This window comes from Augochlora pura, chromosome 8, assembly GCF_028453695.1.
Source record: "Augochlora pura isolate Apur16 chromosome 8, APUR_v2.2.1, whole genome shotgun sequence".
Taxonomy (NCBI): domain Eukaryota; kingdom Metazoa; phylum Arthropoda; class Insecta; order Hymenoptera; family Halictidae; genus Augochlora; species Augochlora pura.
This window is the reverse complement of record NC_135779.1, coordinates 8,807,210-8,827,387: the sequence shown is the minus strand read 5'-3', so window position 1 is coordinate 8,827,387 and position 20,178 is coordinate 8,807,210. Positions and strand designations below refer to the sequence as shown.

The following is a 20,178-nucleotide window of genomic DNA, read 5'->3' as shown; positions in this document are numbered from 1 at the left end:
GAATGCAGGGGTGAAGATTCGATACAAGTCCCCCTTTTATAAATCACTTCCGACGAGCATCCACTCGAATCTACAATGTGTGCGACACCGCGGACTCGGCGTGGAAACTGTTCCAAGAAAATCGGGCTCGTACCGGCGAGCGTAACGCTGCCGAGGATTACACGTTTCTTTCGAATGCTGTTTTCACAAAATCAGGCCGTGAATAAGTGCACCCGTGTCGAGAATTTTTCCATAAATTACACGTAATTGCGGAACGATTTTCTTTACACTGAATCCGCATTCTTTATTCCGCATCGTGAACCAACTGTTCTTGCGTTGGACTAAATTGTTATTTTAACGCGTCGATATGGACGGTGAATAAATCAGTACAATCGATTTTTTCGTAAATAAACAATAAATAGCAGCACATAGAAAATTTTAAAGAAAATACAGACGCTGAATATTGATATTAATTCTGTTTTACTTAATTATAATAAAAACTTAAAATTATAATTGAAAAAGTTATTCGAATAATTATACAGCGTTTACTCGAATAAATAGCATAGAATAGTTTCTAATGAATAATCTTCGTTCCAACAAAATATTCGACTGAAAGGAATTCGTTCGAACAGCCATCTTACATCAAAATTGATTCGAAACAATTCGAACAATGCTGAACTCTGGCAGATATTAATGGTTCTCATCTCGCTTAGCGAAGTTATTCATAAAGCAGAGATGCCGAGAGCTGCAAGTTATTTCTGCGACAAGCAAACGTTTTTAAGAGCAGCCTACGAGGAGCGTCGCAACAAAGTTCGAGCGGAAAGCGGTAAGTAAGGCGACCAACTGGTCGATGTGCACTCGAAAATCGTGGCGCGAGAAGGGAAAAAGTTGTCGGGCTGGTGTGACACCGGATCGTCGCGAAGAAATTCAAGCGCGCTGCTTGCCGAACAAGAAAGAAGAAACTGTGCGTCGAAGAAGCAACAGGAGCGGTGCCGGGCGAGCGAGCGGGGCCGAGCGCTCGGCTAACTCGCTAATTAACAATTATTACGAACGTGGCGGTAGCGGTAAACAGTACAAATCGATAGTCGGCAGTTTTTTTCCGGCGTTGGGACTGCCGAAGCGACGAGGCTGTGTCGAAATCAAAAAACTTTCGATGGAAATGGGATATAGCGACGATATCTTTTTTATTCTACAGCTGAAATGTTGCAAACAGATGCAGAGGGCATAGTACGAGTATTTTTTAATTTCATGAATAAATTGTAAACACATCGTTCACAAAAATTATAGCATAGACAAAATTTTCGAATGAAAGGGTTACTTTAATGTGTTGTAAATTTTGGGGGAAAAATCGGAGCCATATTTCTATTTCTTTTAAATTAAAGGGAAATTATTTCCAATTTTCCCTTATTCCGCAGTGCCTCGATTTTTATCAAAAGTTCTCCGATTTCGACACGAATTTCGTCATTTTACTTTACCGTGCGATCGTTCCATCTGTTTCGATATTATCGGTCACATGGACGTTGTTATGGAAACTAATATCAAATCACGAATTCGCTTGCGCTGATAACAGACGTGTTCCGCGAAAAGTTTAACAAATAATTTAATTACACTGTTGTACCAGCGGTTCTTTAATCTTGTACGTACTAATGATTCAATTAGTCCGATATATTGCACGAGATCGCGAGATGCAATTTATGGAATACTAAACACGGCGTGTGTATTTTCTTAACGAAGTATCAATTAGGTAATGGGGTGGCGTAATTAGTGGACGTTCCTCCAAGTTACGTGGCTTTGCGAATCTATTTGTTGTGCTCTGATCAGCTCGAAAAATGTATTGCACTATTATAAGTTTTAATGGTGTTTGATAGTATTTCAGTGCATTCATTATTTCTATTCATTTTATGGTATACCTACTATGCGATTCGAGGATAGTTAACTGCTGGTTTTTTGACGTCGTGAATGAGGTCAACGTCCATAAAATTCGAAACTTTTGCTCTCACGCGTTATTTAACATGCAGAGAGTCGGGAACACAAAATTCACTGGGAAGTCAATTTGTTTTCGTGTTGCAGGAAGCGCATGGTATAAAATCCTAACGAGATTCTTCCTAGGAACATTTCGCTCCGTTATCGAAGCCCAGCCAATAACGATGCGAACGCGTCGATCGCGCAATGCTCGTTGAACGAGCCGATTGTGTTAGCGATCGCTGTCGTTAACAAGCGAATCGTTTCACCACGATGCGCCTTTAGACAAATTTTTGTTTGCTACCAGATCGTATCCTGTTAGAGTTTCAGTGTCCGAGTATATAACACCTTTTCTATAAGTGAAGATACTACCCATATATGAGAACTGTATATTATTTTCTTAAGAGAAAGAATACTTAATTCCCAAATATTAAACAAGGTTCTCAATTTAACGGTAATTAACGAACGTCTTAGAACGTAGGAAATAACCATCCAAGGTTTAATCGACCGCCCATCGCGTCCAACCCTCGTCACTGAGCGTTCGTATCGAATTTCAAAACAAACCTCGATTTCTCAGACATTTTCGATGACCTGGCAAAGAAGTGTTTCCAACAAAAATTGGACAGTGTTCACTTCTCTACGTGTCAGAACATGGAAACTTACAGAAAAGCATCTTTTTTTATGTACAAAATGCTGATCACCTCGATTTTTTAAATGTTAACACATAATTTTATATTTGATAACATTTCGTCAACAGAGAACTATAAAACAACGTTAAAATAATTTCAACGACAGAACACGATTTCTTGGATCCAGTACGCGGTGGCAGGCAAAAGCGAGCCTGTCGTCGCGAAGCCCCACAATGCGACAGGGTTTTTCTCGAAAAATAGAAAGTAGCGAGAGGCAGGTCGCGAACACGTCGGATTCCGCGGCCAATCGCTCAACCGTACCTTCAGCAACTATTCTTGAACCATTTGCTGGTGCACCGTTACGTCGTAAACAGCCTGCGAAGGGTCAACATTCGCATCATCACGCGGAGAGCACACCTGTTCCATTCTTGTTTCTCGCGATTTTCCGAGTGATACGTCTCCGCTCTGGAATCCGGGAAAAGCGTTACGGAAATATGTATAAGCGAGAGTAGGATAAATCGATACCGTTAACCTCGGGGTGCAATTAGAAAATCAAATGGCAAAAAGCGTAGGATTTTAACAGCAGTCTTAATTAAACCTTTGACCATAAGGAAGTGAAACAGTTTGTTAAGGAAAATAAATGGTTATCAAAGGAAACATAATTTTCTGTTAATAAAACGGGGCGCTCATTTAAGACCATATAAAAGTAGATCTTTATTACTACGAATTTTAACCTATTAATTTCTACCAAAAGAAATTATAATTATATGTTGTAAAACATGTATGTTACACAAAATCCAAAAATATAGAAAATATGGTAGAAAATCTGGTTTAGTATTTTAATATTTTACTAAACTGCAGATTTTTATGCTAAATAAAAATATAATCCAGATTTATTCAAAGAGAATCTTATTTTTAATCTAGCCATTTTTGTCAATGATGCAAAAAATTCGCAGCCTAGAAATTATTATGTCATTGTTCTATCAAATAAGTGCAAGAAAGAATAAGCACGTACTCAGAGCATACTCATTCTTCCTTTTATACAAAATAGACAATAAGAACACATCATGAATTAATTGTACAGTGAAATTCCTAACTTAAGATTATATATTCAAGTTCCCTTTCACCATTCTAAATTAATCATTCCTTTCTCAGTACTTTTTTAACCAACAAAAATTGATCTCCAGTCTCAAGAAATCGAATGATAAATGTAAAAATTTTGCTTTTCCATCTTTCACAGGATTCACGAAAATGTTTTAAATCTTTTATTAGCAAAAATATAGTGTTGCGTATTTTCAAATAAATTCCGTGGCTCGTGATCTCCTGACTAAAATCACAGAAGTTACTTTGTCACTGGTTCCCGCTGGGAACAGAAATTATATATTTAGTGCAAGCCCATGTTCGTCGCTGAAGATCAATATTCGTAACCCCGAAATAGTATTCTCATCCAATTGATATCGACAGAGGAATACTTGTGCCAATTAAATCCAATTCGAAGTCATCACAACGTACTGGGCCAGTATCACTAAAATCGAAGTGGATTTCTAAAATTATTTCTTCCATTTTCTAACACTTGTTTCGAAACTGTTATCTAAGTACGTCTTTCGTATTCTACTTTCAGAAAAACAACTGCCCTTACGCTTTATAATCAGAAAAAATTGTTCAAATGGTGTTTAAAAGTTGATTCTATGTGCTATGTCTAAACAAATTGTATTGTACTAAACTGTGTATTGTATTCGTATTAAATATTTAATTTAAAAGCTCGCGAACGTAAAAATGAATTGAACGTTCAAAGCTTCGACTCGACTCGACTTGAAGCGAAAGGTTAATCGTATCTAGCTACAAATCGTGAGCATGTGGAATCGCAACGCGATGGATCATCTCCTCAAACGATAGAAAGTGAGAGTTATATCACTACACGAATACCAATCGCCGTCGTGGCGAAACTCCATTGTGTTATTCAAGTCTAACCGATTCGAATTGAATTCTGCAATACATGTTAGATAACTGAACTAAACACTGTAAAACGCTGAACAATTTCCTTCGCAAAAAAAAAACCGTTAGCAATTTCCATTAAAATTTAAAACACGAAAAGAAAATAATTTTTCAGATAACAAATTCCACTTTTGTAAAATTAAGACTAGAATTCCACGACTGTTAAAACAGCGTATGTCATGTTAGAACATGATTTAACGTGCATTTCTATTTCGCTTCCCAATAATTCAACCAGCTAAATTTCATGAAAAGAGTTTCAGTCTCCGATAATTTCTTCATTCATTTGAATACTTCGTTAGATTGACTTAACTTCGCCCCAATTCAGTTTCACCTAAATATAAACCAATATACAAGCCGAAGAATCGAGCGATGATGAACTTCGTTTCTTCCGCCGACTGAAATGAAATTACAAATACTTCAGAAGTATTCTGCAGCTTCCCAGAGCACAGTGCACCGTCGTTTCACTTTTTCCCCGTGCTTACTATCACCAAACCTAACATCAAAGGCGTAACGTCACCTTTTCTTACACCAGCTTTCCTTTGCTCTAGACACCAATCGTGTTAAGAGCAATTTCGACTTTTCTTGCTGCGTTTCTCCATACCTCAAAGAGAAACTGGCAAAGAAATATCACTAAAATTTGTTTCAAGATCTCCTGTGAAAGCAATTCTAATGAGCTAATTATTTCGAGTACAGAATCCTCTCGCCAATTTCTCAAAAAGGGTTTAAGTTTTAAAAAGATATTTTAATAAAATGTATTTTCTCTTCATTTAGTTAAACTTAATAAGTAGATCATACACTAATTTTTATAGGAACTTTGTTCCTATAAAAATCTCCACTATCTTCCACTAACCTACTATAAAAACCTCTACACTATACACAAATTTTCAAACCACAAAGATTTACTATACCAAGGCCTCTTAATTGTTCACGGAACTTAATTTGCAAACGTGATCCGTTGTTCGCCGAACGGCCGTATTCAATCAATATTGCAGGTTTCGCGAGTCTCGAGAAATTAGTATTATCCATCAATCACCGACGATCCGTGAACAATATTAATTACATTCAATAATTCGGCGACGACGTGTATCAAGTTTACGTTGCACCCGATAAACGTCCGAACGCTTCTGGTCACCGCTGTGTTGTGACTCACCGTAGGACAGGATAGCCATTATTATTCGGTTACCATGTTACGTGCCGTAAATCACTGGTTAATATGAACTCATGACGTGCGCCGCTTTAATGTGCCACGCACCAAATCAGTATAATAGACTTTCGAGTGTGTGAAAGCGAATCGAGAACTGAATCGAGTGAAAGAGGGTGTCGGAGCTGCGAAAAACACCGGAGCGTGATGGAATTTGTTGCTCTATATAGACCGATTCAACAAATTCAACCGAGTACTCTATTTAATCGTCGCTGCACGTGTTCATGCGTCCGAGAAATCCGCGATCGAATGGATCAAGTGCGACTTCATCGTCGCGCTTCTTGTCATTCCTCTGCCATTTTAGGATATACGATTTTTCAATTACAAAACAAGTTTTGCAGTTTCTTCGTAGCTTTTGTAAGTCAGAAACAAGTCTCGCGTCAAAGTCTATTTGCATTGTTACAAATGCCGCCTGTTTTTTGGAAGAAGAAACTCGAATATTGTTGATGGTAAAACTTGTTTTCTCTGCTCTCGTAACTTCAAACTTTTTACATATAAATTATGCGGTTAGATAAGATAAATAATGTAAGTAACGATAGACATTTGAAATTCAAGAACCGTCATGCAAACAACGCATCGTGGCTTAAATAATAAATGAACGTGGATTGTTTTACGTCTACGATTGTCTACTTTGAAGCGGTGAAAGCAAGCTTTTAAAATTGTTGATTAAACACATATTTGAACGCCTATCTCGGAGAATATTGAACACGCTAAAAGCTTTTTAACGTTCCCCTAAAATTACATACACACCCAGGGACACCGTTTAAGCATACACAATCCATGCGTTTCAAATTGTACCTCGTTTCGTTATATAAATTTAACGACACTGGGAGTTGTGCTAAGAATTATTTATAACTGCATTTATTAATTCTTCCAATATATTTTTTAACATACTCCCTCTCTATACTTTTTTTTTTTAATTAAAGAGGTAGGATCGAACTTCTTTCAGCTGCAAACGGCAACTCCGAAAAAAATCGACAAGGTTCGCGCATTTCGTCAAACTTGACAAACTTAAAATTGAGGAACAGTATTTTAGAATAGACGTTTCAAGTTTTAATTTAAAAAAAAAAACATTATCAGTCTACAATGGTTTTTCCGGAAATTATCGGCAGTCGAAGTTGAGGAATTTCATCGAAACTTGTTCTATCCTATAACAATTTTTTTGTGCATTGTATAATCGTGCGATGTTTCCCGTCCACCAAGAAAGAGTACAATCGTTGGCCCGCCACGAGAGCATAATTCGTACGTCGATACGCGTGTCATAGTGGTGGAAATACAGCACGAGGGATGCGTAAAGCGAGCAGACAGCGCGCGCGGTATTTTTCTCGGTGGAACAAGCCCGCGAGTTATCATCGGTCTCTTCAATCTTAATCGTTCCGCCGATAAAACAAACGGCGCCGAAGAGAGAAACCGCGCTTCCCCAGCACGCATAAATGCATCGCGGATGCAATTTCTCGGATACACGGGCCGGAGCGCGCGTTCGAGCTGCGACGATTTTAAAGGATTAATGCGCGCCGCGGTGCCTCGCCGTTCGCACTCATGAATAAAGAAATATCTCGACGGGCACTCCACCCATAAAACGCGCGCAGTTATTTTAAATTCGTTCTCCCGCACAGGTCGCGTGCTCGAACACGTGTTCGAGTGTACGCCTTGGCTCGGCTCGGCTCGGCTCGCTCGATAGTGTACGATTTTTCCCTTTCAGCGCGCGGCCTTCTCGATGCCGTTCACGAAATGTGCCGTTGCTCGTCGATTGCTGATTTGTCCGGACAAATACGAAATTCTGTCAGGACTTGAAATTTCTTATCTTAGAATTACTCTATTAGAGTATACAGTTTAATTATATTATAGAAATATTTGGTAGACTGCAAAATACATTCACCCTCAACCACTTGACGATTCATAGATTAATATCTTTATAATCTTAATAATATTATGACATGAATTTTATAATCTTGACATTGGTAATAATAATTACTAAAATTTGTATGTAATTCAAACTTTTAAAAGCTGGAGAACTAAATCGGGCATTATATTCAGGCTGACTGTTTTAACCAACATTTTTATACGTGTGTGTTGAATATTTCGAAAAATGTATTCTGCTACGCTGCATACAGTGTCATTTAACGAATAATAAACTAAGCATGCCTCTGCCATAAATAGAACTTCAAACACACTCTCACATTCATCCTGTCTTCTGTTTACTGAGAAAGCCGGCGAGGACAACCTTATTTACCATCAGTTTTCCTTCCTCTGCGTTTTAACAATTACACGTGGTATTAGAAATTCTACGTTGATTAGTCGATTACTTCAAATAAAATTGATTTTATCCAAGACCGTACATTAAATTCTGAATCTAATGATAACAAAATGCTTTTCATATTAGATATGTTCAAAATGATTTTACATACAATTCGTAAAACCGCAAAAAGACTGGTTCATTGCAATAAGGTCAAACACGCAAATGTGAAAACATTAAACCAATTTGAGAATACTTTTACATTATTTTTGACTAATTATTATTGTTAAAACAAGAAAAACATTTTCATTTAACTTATATTTCTTCCAATTAACTTGACCAATTTGTATGTTGCGCATAGTTTCGGATTCTAGTAATAATATTAATGATGCAGGCGGTAATTGAAAAAAACTTATGACTACGCTGATTCCGAGAATCGATTTTACGTTTTTTACTATGGAGGACTGTTAAAACTATCTCAGTCAGTTAAGTTTTATAGTTGTTTTTTTGAACCATTTTTTATTCGAATTTTCCAGATTCTCGACTTATGCAATTTCTTCGTTTCTTTATTATCCGTAGAAGCAATGACACTCGCAATCGGCAAAAAGACTCATTCAGCACTGTGCGAAGTATTTATTGCGTCGCTGTCTCCATTATACTTTTAGATCCAATTATTATTTGGAATTGTAATTTCTTTGATTGGTGATGCGCGTACGATAGTGTCGGCGAATCTGTTTACCTTCCCAATAGTGGCACAGAAAAGAAGTGTTGCGAACACAATGGCGCCCCACTACAATAGTGAGAAAAGCCAACTTCACGGACTCTAGTTTCTTGCAAGAGAAGTAGTTCGTACGCGTGGAATAATTAGTGCGCGGGCGTGCTTCTTTTAATTAATCTCCCTTGCACCTTGTTATCAAGCCTTGGACTCGAAATCGTTTAATTAATTTATCAACGTGCTACTGGAAAGGAGTTCGTGTTTAACACGATAACCAATGAAGTCTACTTCAATTATTGCATAACGAAGTACATTTTTTTGGCTAGTTTTTATTATAAACAGCATAAAAAGATTTCTAACGTACTACGTACTATTACATTGATTTTGAATCTTTTGAACGATCAATCTACTAATGCCAGTGGACTCTACGATATCGACTAACGATTCTATTCATTACTCTCACAATGGCTACTAATATTAGCGTCTACCATTATGAATTTCATATTCTAATAATTTCGTCATTGTTTCCAGCATTAATGACTTTGATAGGAAAGTACGATTACCATCTAACGACCAATTGTTATCATAATGGCTAATGTTTTCGATTATTATCACCATAATGATCGATAACGGTGATAGAGACAATAATAATGATCGATACTTGTATTAATTATCACGATGATGACCGAGATCTTTAATAATGATCACCGTTGACCATAGGATTTAGATAACGAAACAGGCTGTGTCGACGGTTAGGCCTAATTGTTATGATTATTAGTTTCTGGTGCTTATCATTGGGTTTATACTCAGAACGACTATCGTCGCAAAAAACGGCGATTCCCACGATCGTGACTATTCCTAACTCAAACTATCGCAAAACCATAAATCATTGATTCGATTACATATTACCCGAGCGAGCTCCTAACTCGAGGTATCGATATATAGTGCTCCTGTTATCGATCACCGTCGCCTGTTAAAACCAGTGCTGCCGACTAATTGCGCATCATAAATTCGATTGAACGACCGAATTATGAATGCCACCTTATACGCCGCACGAAACGAATTCGCGGCAGCAACGGAAAGCGATACGAAACCTAAGGGAAGACCTACCCGTCGGCAGGGAAAAAGATGATCCGTGATTAAGCAGCTAACCGACGAAGTAAGTGCGCTATCGGATTTCACAGACGCGGGGGACAGAAAACCGTTTAAAACGTCAACAAGGTCGAAACGCGGACCGGGTTAATTGGCACATGAATGTCACGGCACGGCGGATTTTAATCGGCGAGCGGCATGCGACACGGGATCACGAAAGACGCGCGGCCGAGATGCGATAAATTCAAGGTAAAGTTCGTATCAATGGGACGACTTTCAAGTACCGATAATAGTCCTCCCGATGCCCCTACTTTACGCCTACGCGTTCCATTGCGATCGCTATGGGACGACGATACGCGCACCGCTTAAGCTCGCGTACAAAAATTACCAGTTCCCAATACATACCCGTCGCACCGTGAACACACACGCGCACGCATGACATTAAAATAAAGAGCAAAGTGGACTACGGACAGTTTTTCGAAAAGAAAAATAAAGAAGAAGAAGAAAGAGGAGAGGAAAGTAGTGTCAACACTGGTCGATCGATAATGCTGACGCATACACGTTCCGTACGATCTAACGGTCCATTGATAAATCATTGAAGGTCAAACGGCACAAGCCGTTCGCAAGGAACAGTGTCAGAGAGGAAATACACAGCGTAGAAGAATAAGATACAGCGACGAAAGTCGTACTTACCTAACTATTCCGAACCTGCTCCGCGGCAGAAAGATTGCGGTATCTTGTCCCGTCGGCGATCACCGTCGCTCCTCCGTTCGATCTTTACGTGCACAAACTACAGATCGGTGAACACACGGAAGAGCACGCGTGATCCGCAAAATACCGAATAATCTCCGGCAGCTTCTCCGTACTCCGGCAAGGAGATCGAGACATATAACGGAGTTGCTTCTCTTAACACTGTCACTAGAAACTTGTTACTCGAACCGTGACCGGCCGCGATTTCGCACGATTTCGATTTAGGGATGGGTCGGGCCGCGGACTATGGGAGGCCGTGGAAAACCGAGAGTTTCGGAGTCAGTGGGAGCTAGCCGTTGGGAAAACCACCCCCTGCAGAACCGGCGCCCCAACAGCCATGTGCCGCCCTAAACCTCCGCCCATTGGCCCGAACGAAATGTCCAGCGATTTCCCGGTGTTCGCCGCTAACCGTTTTTAATTCCACGTGAATGTTCGGCCCGTCGCGATACACGTCTCCGATGCGTAACGGTCGGTCGTCGCTCGTCCGGTCTCTGTTACGTTATCATGAACGACAACTCTGCACGAGCCATCCCTGCGGGAGCTCACCGAGAAGGGGGAATGGGAAAAGGCCAACTGACAAGACGTCACGTCTCCCGGGAGCGCTTCGATCTCTCGGAACTCACCATATCCACCGCACAGCTGCCCGCGTGTCCGCGCATAACACCGATGATCGCGTCAGGGCCGCGGACAGCCCCAGGTCCCGACGTCCTCCGACAGAAACCTGCAAATTCGTCTGCGAATGATTCACGTACCGTCGACCGACTTCACCCGCGGTTAGAGAAAATGGCGTTGTACACTCCCTCGCGGCCGATCGCTCTAGCAATATGTACCTCAAGCTACACTGATTCCCATAGTTGCTAGACAGCGCCGGTCGACCATCGCGGCCTAACCGAGAACTAACGCGCGCTACAATTGAAATGGTGTAACAACCGATGACCAGGTAGACGCCGGGGGTCTGAACGGTGGCCCCACCATCGATCACGTAGCACAGAACGCAACCAGTGCTGCGGATATGTACTCTGGTATTGCCGCGCGTGATTCAAATTATACTATTTCAAATTTGTACATCTCTCTCTTCTTTCTAGAAGTTCTACACCTGCAGCTACATCTACTAATACTACATTACTAGTAGATAATTTAATTACTAGTCATTAGCCAAGGTCAATCACTTGTTTATTTTAACTCAAGTGTTGCACACTGATTCGTACATCTGAGCTAAACAAAACCTCGAAGATTTCTATTATTTAACATTTTTTAATACGCTGACTGCTAACCACGGGTTATCTCGTGGTAGACGTTCACCACGATACAGAAAGAAGCATATATTTATTGTTTTTTACTTGTTGTTATATTCTACTCATTATTATTTATTCATTAAGAAACGAATATTTTGACGTCTAAACAGATTTTGTTCAAAGTAGTCTTGGCTGTCAATGTATTAAATTCTGGCAATTTTAGAAAATTTTTATCATGCAAGTTGTATGCAATAAGAATCTCAGTGGCAAATAATAGTTGAACTCTCACGCTCAAGCAAAAATTATATAAAGAATATTTATTTTTGAAACGTAAAATTTAAGTCATTAGCTTCTTGTTGGTTCACCGTGCTTTATGCACTTTCGTAATTGCGCGCGCTATTTTGAACACGAACGCATAACGACTACGAGGAAACTTGGTACCATATTTTTATACGGTTTGAAGGAAAAACGACGCGTAACAAAACCCCTCATTTTATACGTTTAATAAAGAATACGATCTTTCATTAAAACGTTTTTGCTGATTCAATAAAGAACAATAATAGTTGCTGAAATGTACAAGTGACCGTTAACTTTGAAAATCTTTGACTGTATCTTGTACTATGCGGAAAGCAAAGTCTACACCGCTGATTTTGCCGATGAAGTTTTTTGTATCAAATGCGCTAATTAAATTTCACCTGAGATTTCTAATTTTCGAAATTAATGGGAAAGTAACCACAAGAATAAATGCGTCACAGAGAACGACTTACGGATCGCGTGCATCAATAAGTACTGCTTATTGGTTACCGGAACATAGAGAAGAAATTCAAATTTGTAAGACATTGCAATTATTACCTTGGGTTTCTAAGCCATACTTGTATTCGTAAGTAGAATAGTTATGAACGTTGTCGATTCACCGCTAAAAAAGCTGTTACAAACACTCGGTTAACAAAGTATTAGAGTAGTTTAATCTATTTTTGTAAGACACTGTTTTCCTATGAAACCCACTAGTGGCGCCGCTCGCCGGAAAGTTCTGTAAGTGATGATAAAATGGAGTCTTTTATGAATTTATCCGAATAATACCGCGTAATGTTTTCCGTGCACTATAGATGAATGTGCTGTTTATTACAGTGTAAACTTGTAGCAACATACTTAGGATTATTGATAAGTTATAAATAAATTTGTAATTTAAAAAAATTAATTTTTATCATGGCTGACGAAGCGGAGCAAGTAAGATCATGGATTTGTTGTTACAATTTTGAATCTAACCTATCATAACCTAACATGCGTTTCTTTTAGGTCCCAGCGATAAATGTTAAGGAACCTTTAGATCTTATAAGATTGAGTCTCGATGAACGTATTTATGTTAAAATGAGAAACGAAAGGGAACTCAGAGGAAGATTACATGTAATTGCTTTATCATGCAAGAAAATGTATGCATGTGTAAATCATTTTTGTTTTAATTTGATGTTAATTCTAGGCTTACGATCAACATTTGAATATGGTATTGGGAGAAGCAGAAGAAACGGTAACCACAGTAGAGATTGATGAAGAAACATATGAAGAGGTTTATCGTACCACAAAAAGGAATATATCTATGTTATTTGTCCGTGGTGATGGTGTAATATTGGTTTCTCCACCTAGCATGAGAGCACCATTATAATGTTCTCGTTTGCATATGATTTTTGCAAACATATATAGATTTAAGCTTAATATTACTAAATGTAATCACTTTTTGTACTAGCATGAAAAGAAGTTATGATATATGAATCAACAGAACAATCTACATAGTACTACTAACAAATTTGTGACAAATTTATAATTATGGTGAAACAAATTAAATTTCACATTGTATAAAAACAAGTACACAAGTAAAAAATTTAGAGCAATAGAAATTTTCTAAGTAAAATGGTAAAACTGTTCGTAATGTATTATTTTAAGAAGTTTTAAGTTACTTCTTTGATTATGTTTTAGTTCGTAGTTTTGGGATTGAACTATTGCTAATGGTTAAATTGTCAGATCTTGATGAAATAGAATGATCTGCTGCTTTTGATATTTGTGCAGAGAGATCAGTGATCCTTTGATCTTTGAACTTCATCAAAGATTCGAGATGAATTATTTTTTGTTGAAGGGTGTTAATGGTATCATTTTTCTCTTCTAATTCTTGTTTTAGTCGAACAAACACGTGACGTGGAACAGTTTTGTTTGCTACTTCTTCGAGATCGAGTACTGATTTAACAATCTCTTTACAAGGAATAACAATACTTAAGTGAAACGATTTTCCATGGCGTACAGTTTTCTATAATAAATTACCTACCTCCTTTCTCAGTATCCTCATACTTAGAATACAGATCAGCTCTATCCGCATTACAGTCTCTTAAAATTTTAACTCTCAAGTCACTCAAAACTTTTTCGATAACTCCCGGCGTTGCATTAGCTAAGTCAGCGATGACGTCTTTTTTTAATTTCATATTAAGTTTCGACAAAACCTTACGATTCAGCGTACACCAATTTTCTATCTTTTTGGCAGTGCTATTTCCAGATATATAATTGTGTATGTCAACGTGTCTAGGATAATATTTTTTCAATAATTCCGCCATAAAAACTGAAATCAATTGAATGAAAGCTTTAAATTTCCTAGACAAACTTGTTGTGCCAAAACTATATTTTCTTGTACCTGCATCCGAGAAATCTCGAGCAAGATTTTTCTTCGGTTTCGAAAACGTCATTTGCTCGACCCACGTATATATTTCCTCTAGATTATCGTCATTTATTGATGCCACACTCATGTTTCGATTTTTATTCTCACGAAATAAAGTATTTTAATGATTTTTATACAACAAAATTTACAGATGACGTCATATTTTCATCATATTACATTTCGACAATCTTCGAATTGCCAAATTCTGTTAGTAAAATAGCGAAGGCTGTGTCTTCTAATGCATACGAATGTAACTTCACATTGATCCCGTGGTTAGAACTACATATTTGTTTTATAAATATCATCTGCATTTTGCACCAGACGTAAACTCTACGCTAATTTCGCACGTGTTCGATCGGACATGCACAATTAAATAACAACTCGTATTTACTTCAAGCAATATCCTTCGTCTCACTATTTCATAAATGAAAACTTTGCCGAATAAATGTTCAAAATTGTCACAGTTATCAAAAAGAGCGTTAATATAGAAAAAAGAAAATTTGCAATCTTTTTAGTATATTCATAATATTCTTCCTTTGTAGATATCACAATAAAATGATTAAAATAAGTTTAGTAGGGAATGATTGATTTAAATAAATTCATGTTTCCAGTGACTAAGTTAGATGTAACTGTAGACAAGTAGACTTTCTCTATCATGTTTAAAACTAGTTTCTGATTTTTCTACTATACCGTTTTACTTCCTTTATGTTCTGTTTGAGTAACCATCTATACTTGAACTGTGACCTTTAAAATAATGGTTTATAAAATATACTGCGATGTTTAGTAAACATACCATGATATTAACTAATATAAACAGTAAATGCGACATTTTTGTTGAATAAAACAACAAGGCCGAAGGCATTACGTATTTTCGTAAAGGTCATAGTTGATATTGTTTATTTAAAGACCTGTTCGATTTTAAAAAATACTATTACAGTTTTCATCCCTTATATAGGCCTGCAATAAATGATTTCTCGTTTTTGTCTGAATGACGTTTAATAATATTTTAGTGAAATGTATGTTGCATAATTAATAATTTTGTTCCTTTATTATCTAAAATGTCCTGCGGCGGCTTAAAACAGAAAACATTCCGGGAATCGATGACGGTGGCAACGTAAACAGAAGTACGTCACATGGGCCGAAGGTGGTGTAACACATGGATTTCGAGTCTGCGTTCGCGCGTAGCACGGCATTTATAGAAAAGGCGCACGCACGGTGGTAACGTCCGAAAGGTTCGGAGGATCCGAGACATCTCGCACGTCTTTAGTAGCACGTTGCACAAATGTAGAATCGAAACGGAGGCTCGAAAGTTCCCGAATTAAACGTTTTACCTGTCAGTTGTCAATCAAGGAAAATCAAATCAGTGATCAGTAGAAAGTTTACGATTAGAAAAAATTAATCTTATCAAATAATCGAAATTGAGTGCGCAGTATGATAAGTGATTTACACAACGTGTCACAGTTTTTAATGATTAATTTAGCAAACTGAATGGTGTGAATTCGATTTGTGAAGTAGTACTTTTATACATTATTCGACTTACGAAATTATTTTTTAACAATAAGTGACCAGAGGAGACCATGGCTGGAAAAAATATTCCCCAAGGTAGGCGAGCTCTTTGAACTTGTTTTCTATAGTTATTATTGTTTAGTATACCCTGTTTATATTTTTAATATATACTTTTAAGAATGGACAGTATATACTATATTATATTTTATTTGTAATACATTATACTAGTTTGACTTTTTCTTGCCCTCGGAGTTCATTGGAGATCATTTCAATAACCTTCAAATGTCCTCCGTCTCCAGATTTTTATATAACGCTATAATATCGATTTTTCTAAATTGACTTACTAATAAAATATTAATATTAGTAATAAAGAATATTCATTTTGAAAGGATTCATTTCTCAAATCGTTAATCCTTCATGAAAACAGAACATTCAACAGGTGACATCGAATCTAGTGCGCATTATTGATCTGTAACTTACCAATTTTTGTACAAAATCTCACAAGCCTATTTCAACAGATTGAATCTGATAAGTTAAACAAACAGAAGGGGACAAATATTATGTGAAGATAATTTTTTGAATTTATGTGTAGTGATAATTATGTTTTCTACTTAATAACAAGGCATTAATTAAATCGTTTAAATTGTGGTATTCACGAAGCTGCAATACCTGTAGCCGTCGCGACGCTTGGTTGATGCAACGCCTTTGCAACCGCAGTGACTAATTGTCGTCATTCGTGCGCGACATTATCAATTCTGATAAATTATTGTTGGTAAAATATTAAATTTAAATAAGGGAATTTTATATTCGCACGCTGATTTATGAAAATGAGGCTGGCGTGTAATTGAACAATTTTTAACGAATTTACCACCTAAATATATCGAACAATTAACCCCCTTTTGTCTCCTTGATCGTTCGGTTGTTAGTTACTTGGCCAGAGAGTTATTCTGGAATCACGTTCAACCGACCCATGACCCATTTTACGAACGAAGATAAACGTGCGTAATAAAAAACGATGCTTTACTTCGAATACTAAACAAGTGTATCTATTACTTTAAGTATCTGAAATTAATGTATCCAATGTAGTTTGAAACATTTCTCCATTATCGATCAAATAGGATGCGTTAACGTTCGGATCGGAAGATCGTCGAAATTTTGGTAAAAATTTTGGTAGTACTATCTCTAATACGTGTTATCGCAGAATTTAATTTTTCGTTAGACTTGGCAATTGTGACGGTTCTGATAGAAGTTTCATAAATATTTATTAATGAATTCTCAAACATTTGGGTAATGGAACAGTTTATATGCACAATTGGTCACGTACGCGCTATCCTCGCTTCCACGTAGCATTTAACCTTGCCGCCAAGGGATACCTTGTACGATACTGCCGCGTTGTATGGGCAAAATCTTCGGCGAAGTTATCAATTCTAAAGAGGCTGATTATGAAAATAGATATTTCTCTATTTTCATAAACTCTAGGATCTATTTATTAATAGAACAAAACAGACAATTTATCCGACTTGTCCATTTAGATAATCGACAATTTACTTAAAGTTCTTAGGTCTTGCGAATTAAAGGCACAAAAATATTAAAATGTAATCAGTAATTTAGTAAAACGTTTTAAAAAGTGAATTATTGATGATGAATGCTATGTTCGTAAATATATTTTCAGAAAGCAAAGGCATCATATTGCCGGCGCGGTACTTGATGGCAGTAATGGGTTCTATTGGATTGGCAATTATTTATGGTTTCAAGGTAAACGTAAGTGTGGCGATAGTGGCTATGGTAAACCACACTGCTGTGAGGCTGTCGGCATTCAATAAAAATGAGTCCGAATTTGCAACTGGGCTTACGGTGGACGAATGTCCGCACGACGGTACATCCCTAAACATTACAAAAGGTGTTGTCGAGGTATATAAATCTTGTTGCTATCGAGAGGTCATGAATATTAAATAAAATGGTGCCGATGGAGAAGTATAATTATATCGTTTTCGTAGGATGGTCCATTTGTGTGGAACGAACCACTACAAGGACTGATTTTATCCTCGTATTTTTGGGGGTACATGGTATCACTGCTTCCGGGTGGCAGAATGGCTGAATTGTTATCCGCCAAATGGGTAATGAATGTATCGGTACTTCTAAACGTACTGGCATCCATATTGTCACCTGTTGCTGCACAGCTCCACTACTCTCTTTTCATTATATGCAGAATTTTGCAAGGGATCGGCGGAGTTAGTACTAAAGAAATAATATTTTACCAAATAGAAGTGATTTCAATGACAAAAGACATACCATTTTATTGCAGGGTGTAACATTTCCTGCTATGCACGTTATGATTGCTAAATGGTCACCACCGAACGAAAGAAGTGTTATCGCTTCTATTGTTTATGCAGGTATTAATATTTTTAATTCCATTATTCTAGACATTATTTTTTTGCAGATTAATTTTTAATTTAAAAGTTTTTATTTTGTCATTTAATAAACTCTATTAATTTTATTTTTAATAAATTTTCTTAACATTTATTTTCGTAATTGAGCTTCAATATTTTTATGAATTGTTATTGTATATTATATTTGATTACATATTCATAAAGACGAAACCTTCTGCTTAAAATAGGAACAGCACTTGGAACGGTAATCTCTATTTTATTAACGGGAATATTAGCCGCAAACTTTGATTGGGTATGGATCTTCTACATAGAAGGTGCTCTCTGTTTGATTTGGTGTACTGCGTGGTGGATAATGATTGAGGACAGTCCCGAAGAACAAACTAGACTTATTAGCGAAGACGAAAAGAACTATATCATGGAATCTTTAGGGCACGCAAAAAATAGCAATGAACATAAAGAGGTCCGATAAAATTCATAAAACATTAAATTTTTACGCAACGTAAACTTTAACTTTGTGTAGACATTAGATACACTTAAAACAAATTTTAAGCATTCAAATATTTTTATCTTTTTAGAGATTGCCGGTCCCATGGAAGCATGTATTAAAATCGAAACCATTCATGGCAATTTTAATTGCTCACTTTTGCAGTAATTTTGGTTGGTACATGCTGCTAATTGAATTGCCCACTTTCATGAATCAGATTTTAAAATTCGACATGAGTTCAGTGAGTACCTCCATTATAAATTGAACAAGATCTTAAAATTCATCTTATTCGAGTTAAATATTTTTGTCTCCAGAATGCTACCCTCTCCTCTATGCCATTTTTATGTATGTGGATCTTTACTATGGTGCTCAGCAAAGTTCTCGCAGTCATACAAGGAAAGAACTTGATCACAGTTACAATGTCAAGAAAAATTGGAACATGGTTCGGTAAGTTTTATTGCTATTATCATTAATACATCTGAAAGATCGTACAAACCCAGTTAAATGTAAATGAAAATATTTCTTTTCGCAGCATCCGTTGTTCCGATGTTCTGCCTGATAGGAGTTTCATATGTTGGCTGCAATAGATCCTTAGCAGTTACGTTAATGACTATTGGAGTAACTTGCATTGGTGGAATGTACAGTGGGTTCTTATCGAACCATATTGACATTGCTCCAAATTTTGCTGGTACACTCGTCGCGATCACAAATTGTGTTGCTACAATACCTGGATTTGTAGTTCCGATATTTGTTGGAAAACTGACTCATGGAAACGTAGGTTTCAGTAATAGAATTATTTCAATTATGATAGAGAAATTTTGCAAAAATTTAACTAATTGAACCGTCGAAAATTTTCTGTTACCGCAGCAAACAATAGGAGCATGGAGAGTCATATTCTTCACGACTGTGGGGTTGTACATAATCGAGATGTTAATCTACACAATCTTCGGAAGTGGAGAAGAACAAGCTTGGAATAGAATTAAACCAGCTGACGAAGAAACAAGCGATCAGACATTACCACTAAAAGATGACATTAAAAAGTAAATTTTCTTTGGTCGTATATAATATTATTCAATTGTTTCGTTTCATTTTTGACACATATAAAGTTCAGTATTACTTTTCCGGTTTTGTATTTACATAGATAAATTTCACTTTAACAATTTTCGTGTGAGAAATGAAGAGCTGTTTAAAGAAAAGGTTATCACTGATAACCTCTTTTGACATGACAAGACTTATAGATTTACCATATTAAAATTTTACAAATATTACGTTAAATATTACGTCATTAGTTACATACTCACAATGC

At 37.0% G+C, this 20,178-nt stretch overlaps 4 protein-coding genes across 10 annotated transcripts in view; 2 read left to right on the top strand and 2 right to left on the bottom strand.

The window, feature by feature from the left end:
- The window catches only part of Scar (wiskott-Aldrich syndrome protein family member 3 SCAR), a 55,786-nt gene extending 44,288 nt beyond the window's left edge, over positions 1 to 11,498 (bottom strand). For 3 of the 7 annotated variants that reach the window (XR_013494707.1, XM_078188801.1, XM_078188806.1), the window contains exon 1: positions 10,503 to 11,378. The gene's annotated coding sequence lies outside the window, so the exon portion shown is untranslated. The other 4 variants (XM_078188802.1, XM_078188805.1, XM_078188803.1 and 1 more) reach the window with 4 other exon arrangements.
- A 1,338-nt stretch (positions 11,499 to 12,836) lies between these two features.
- Lsm3 (U6 snRNA-associated Sm-like protein LSm3) lies at positions 12,837 to 14,072 on the top strand. The gene is made up of 3 exons (XM_078188840.1): positions 12,837 to 13,021; positions 13,091 to 13,198; positions 13,272 to 14,072. Exons 1-3 carry the CDS (start codon positions 13,001 to 13,003, stop codon positions 13,452 to 13,454), a joined length of 312 nt encoding a protein of 103 aa, XP_078044966.1. The 5' UTR covers positions 12,837 to 13,000; the 3' UTR covers positions 13,455 to 14,072.
- LOC144474197 (uncharacterized) lies at positions 13,727 to 14,840 on the bottom strand. The gene is made up of 3 exons (XM_078188841.1): positions 14,469 to 14,840; positions 14,109 to 14,396; positions 13,727 to 14,035 (listed from the first exon to the last, which is right to left on the bottom strand). The coding sequence occupies exons 1-3, from the start codon at positions 14,578 to 14,580 to the stop codon at positions 13,755 to 13,757; spliced, it is 681 nt and encodes a 226-aa protein (XP_078044967.1). The 5' UTR covers positions 14,581 to 14,840; the 3' UTR covers positions 13,727 to 13,754.
- A 1-nt stretch (position 14,841) lies between these two features.
- On the top strand, positions 14,842 to 19,926 carry Mfs3 (major facilitator superfamily transporter 3). Its single transcript, XM_078188837.1, has 9 exons — positions 14,842 to 16,094; positions 17,671 to 17,909; positions 17,996 to 18,229; positions 18,304 to 18,391; positions 18,616 to 18,848; positions 18,964 to 19,113; positions 19,187 to 19,319; positions 19,405 to 19,646; positions 19,740 to 19,926. The coding sequence occupies exons 1-9, from the start codon at positions 16,070 to 16,072 to the stop codon at positions 19,914 to 19,916; spliced, it is 1,521 nt and encodes a 506-aa protein (XP_078044963.1). The 5' UTR covers positions 14,842 to 16,069; the 3' UTR covers positions 19,917 to 19,926.
- Positions 19,927 to 20,178: the final 252 nt, after the last annotated feature.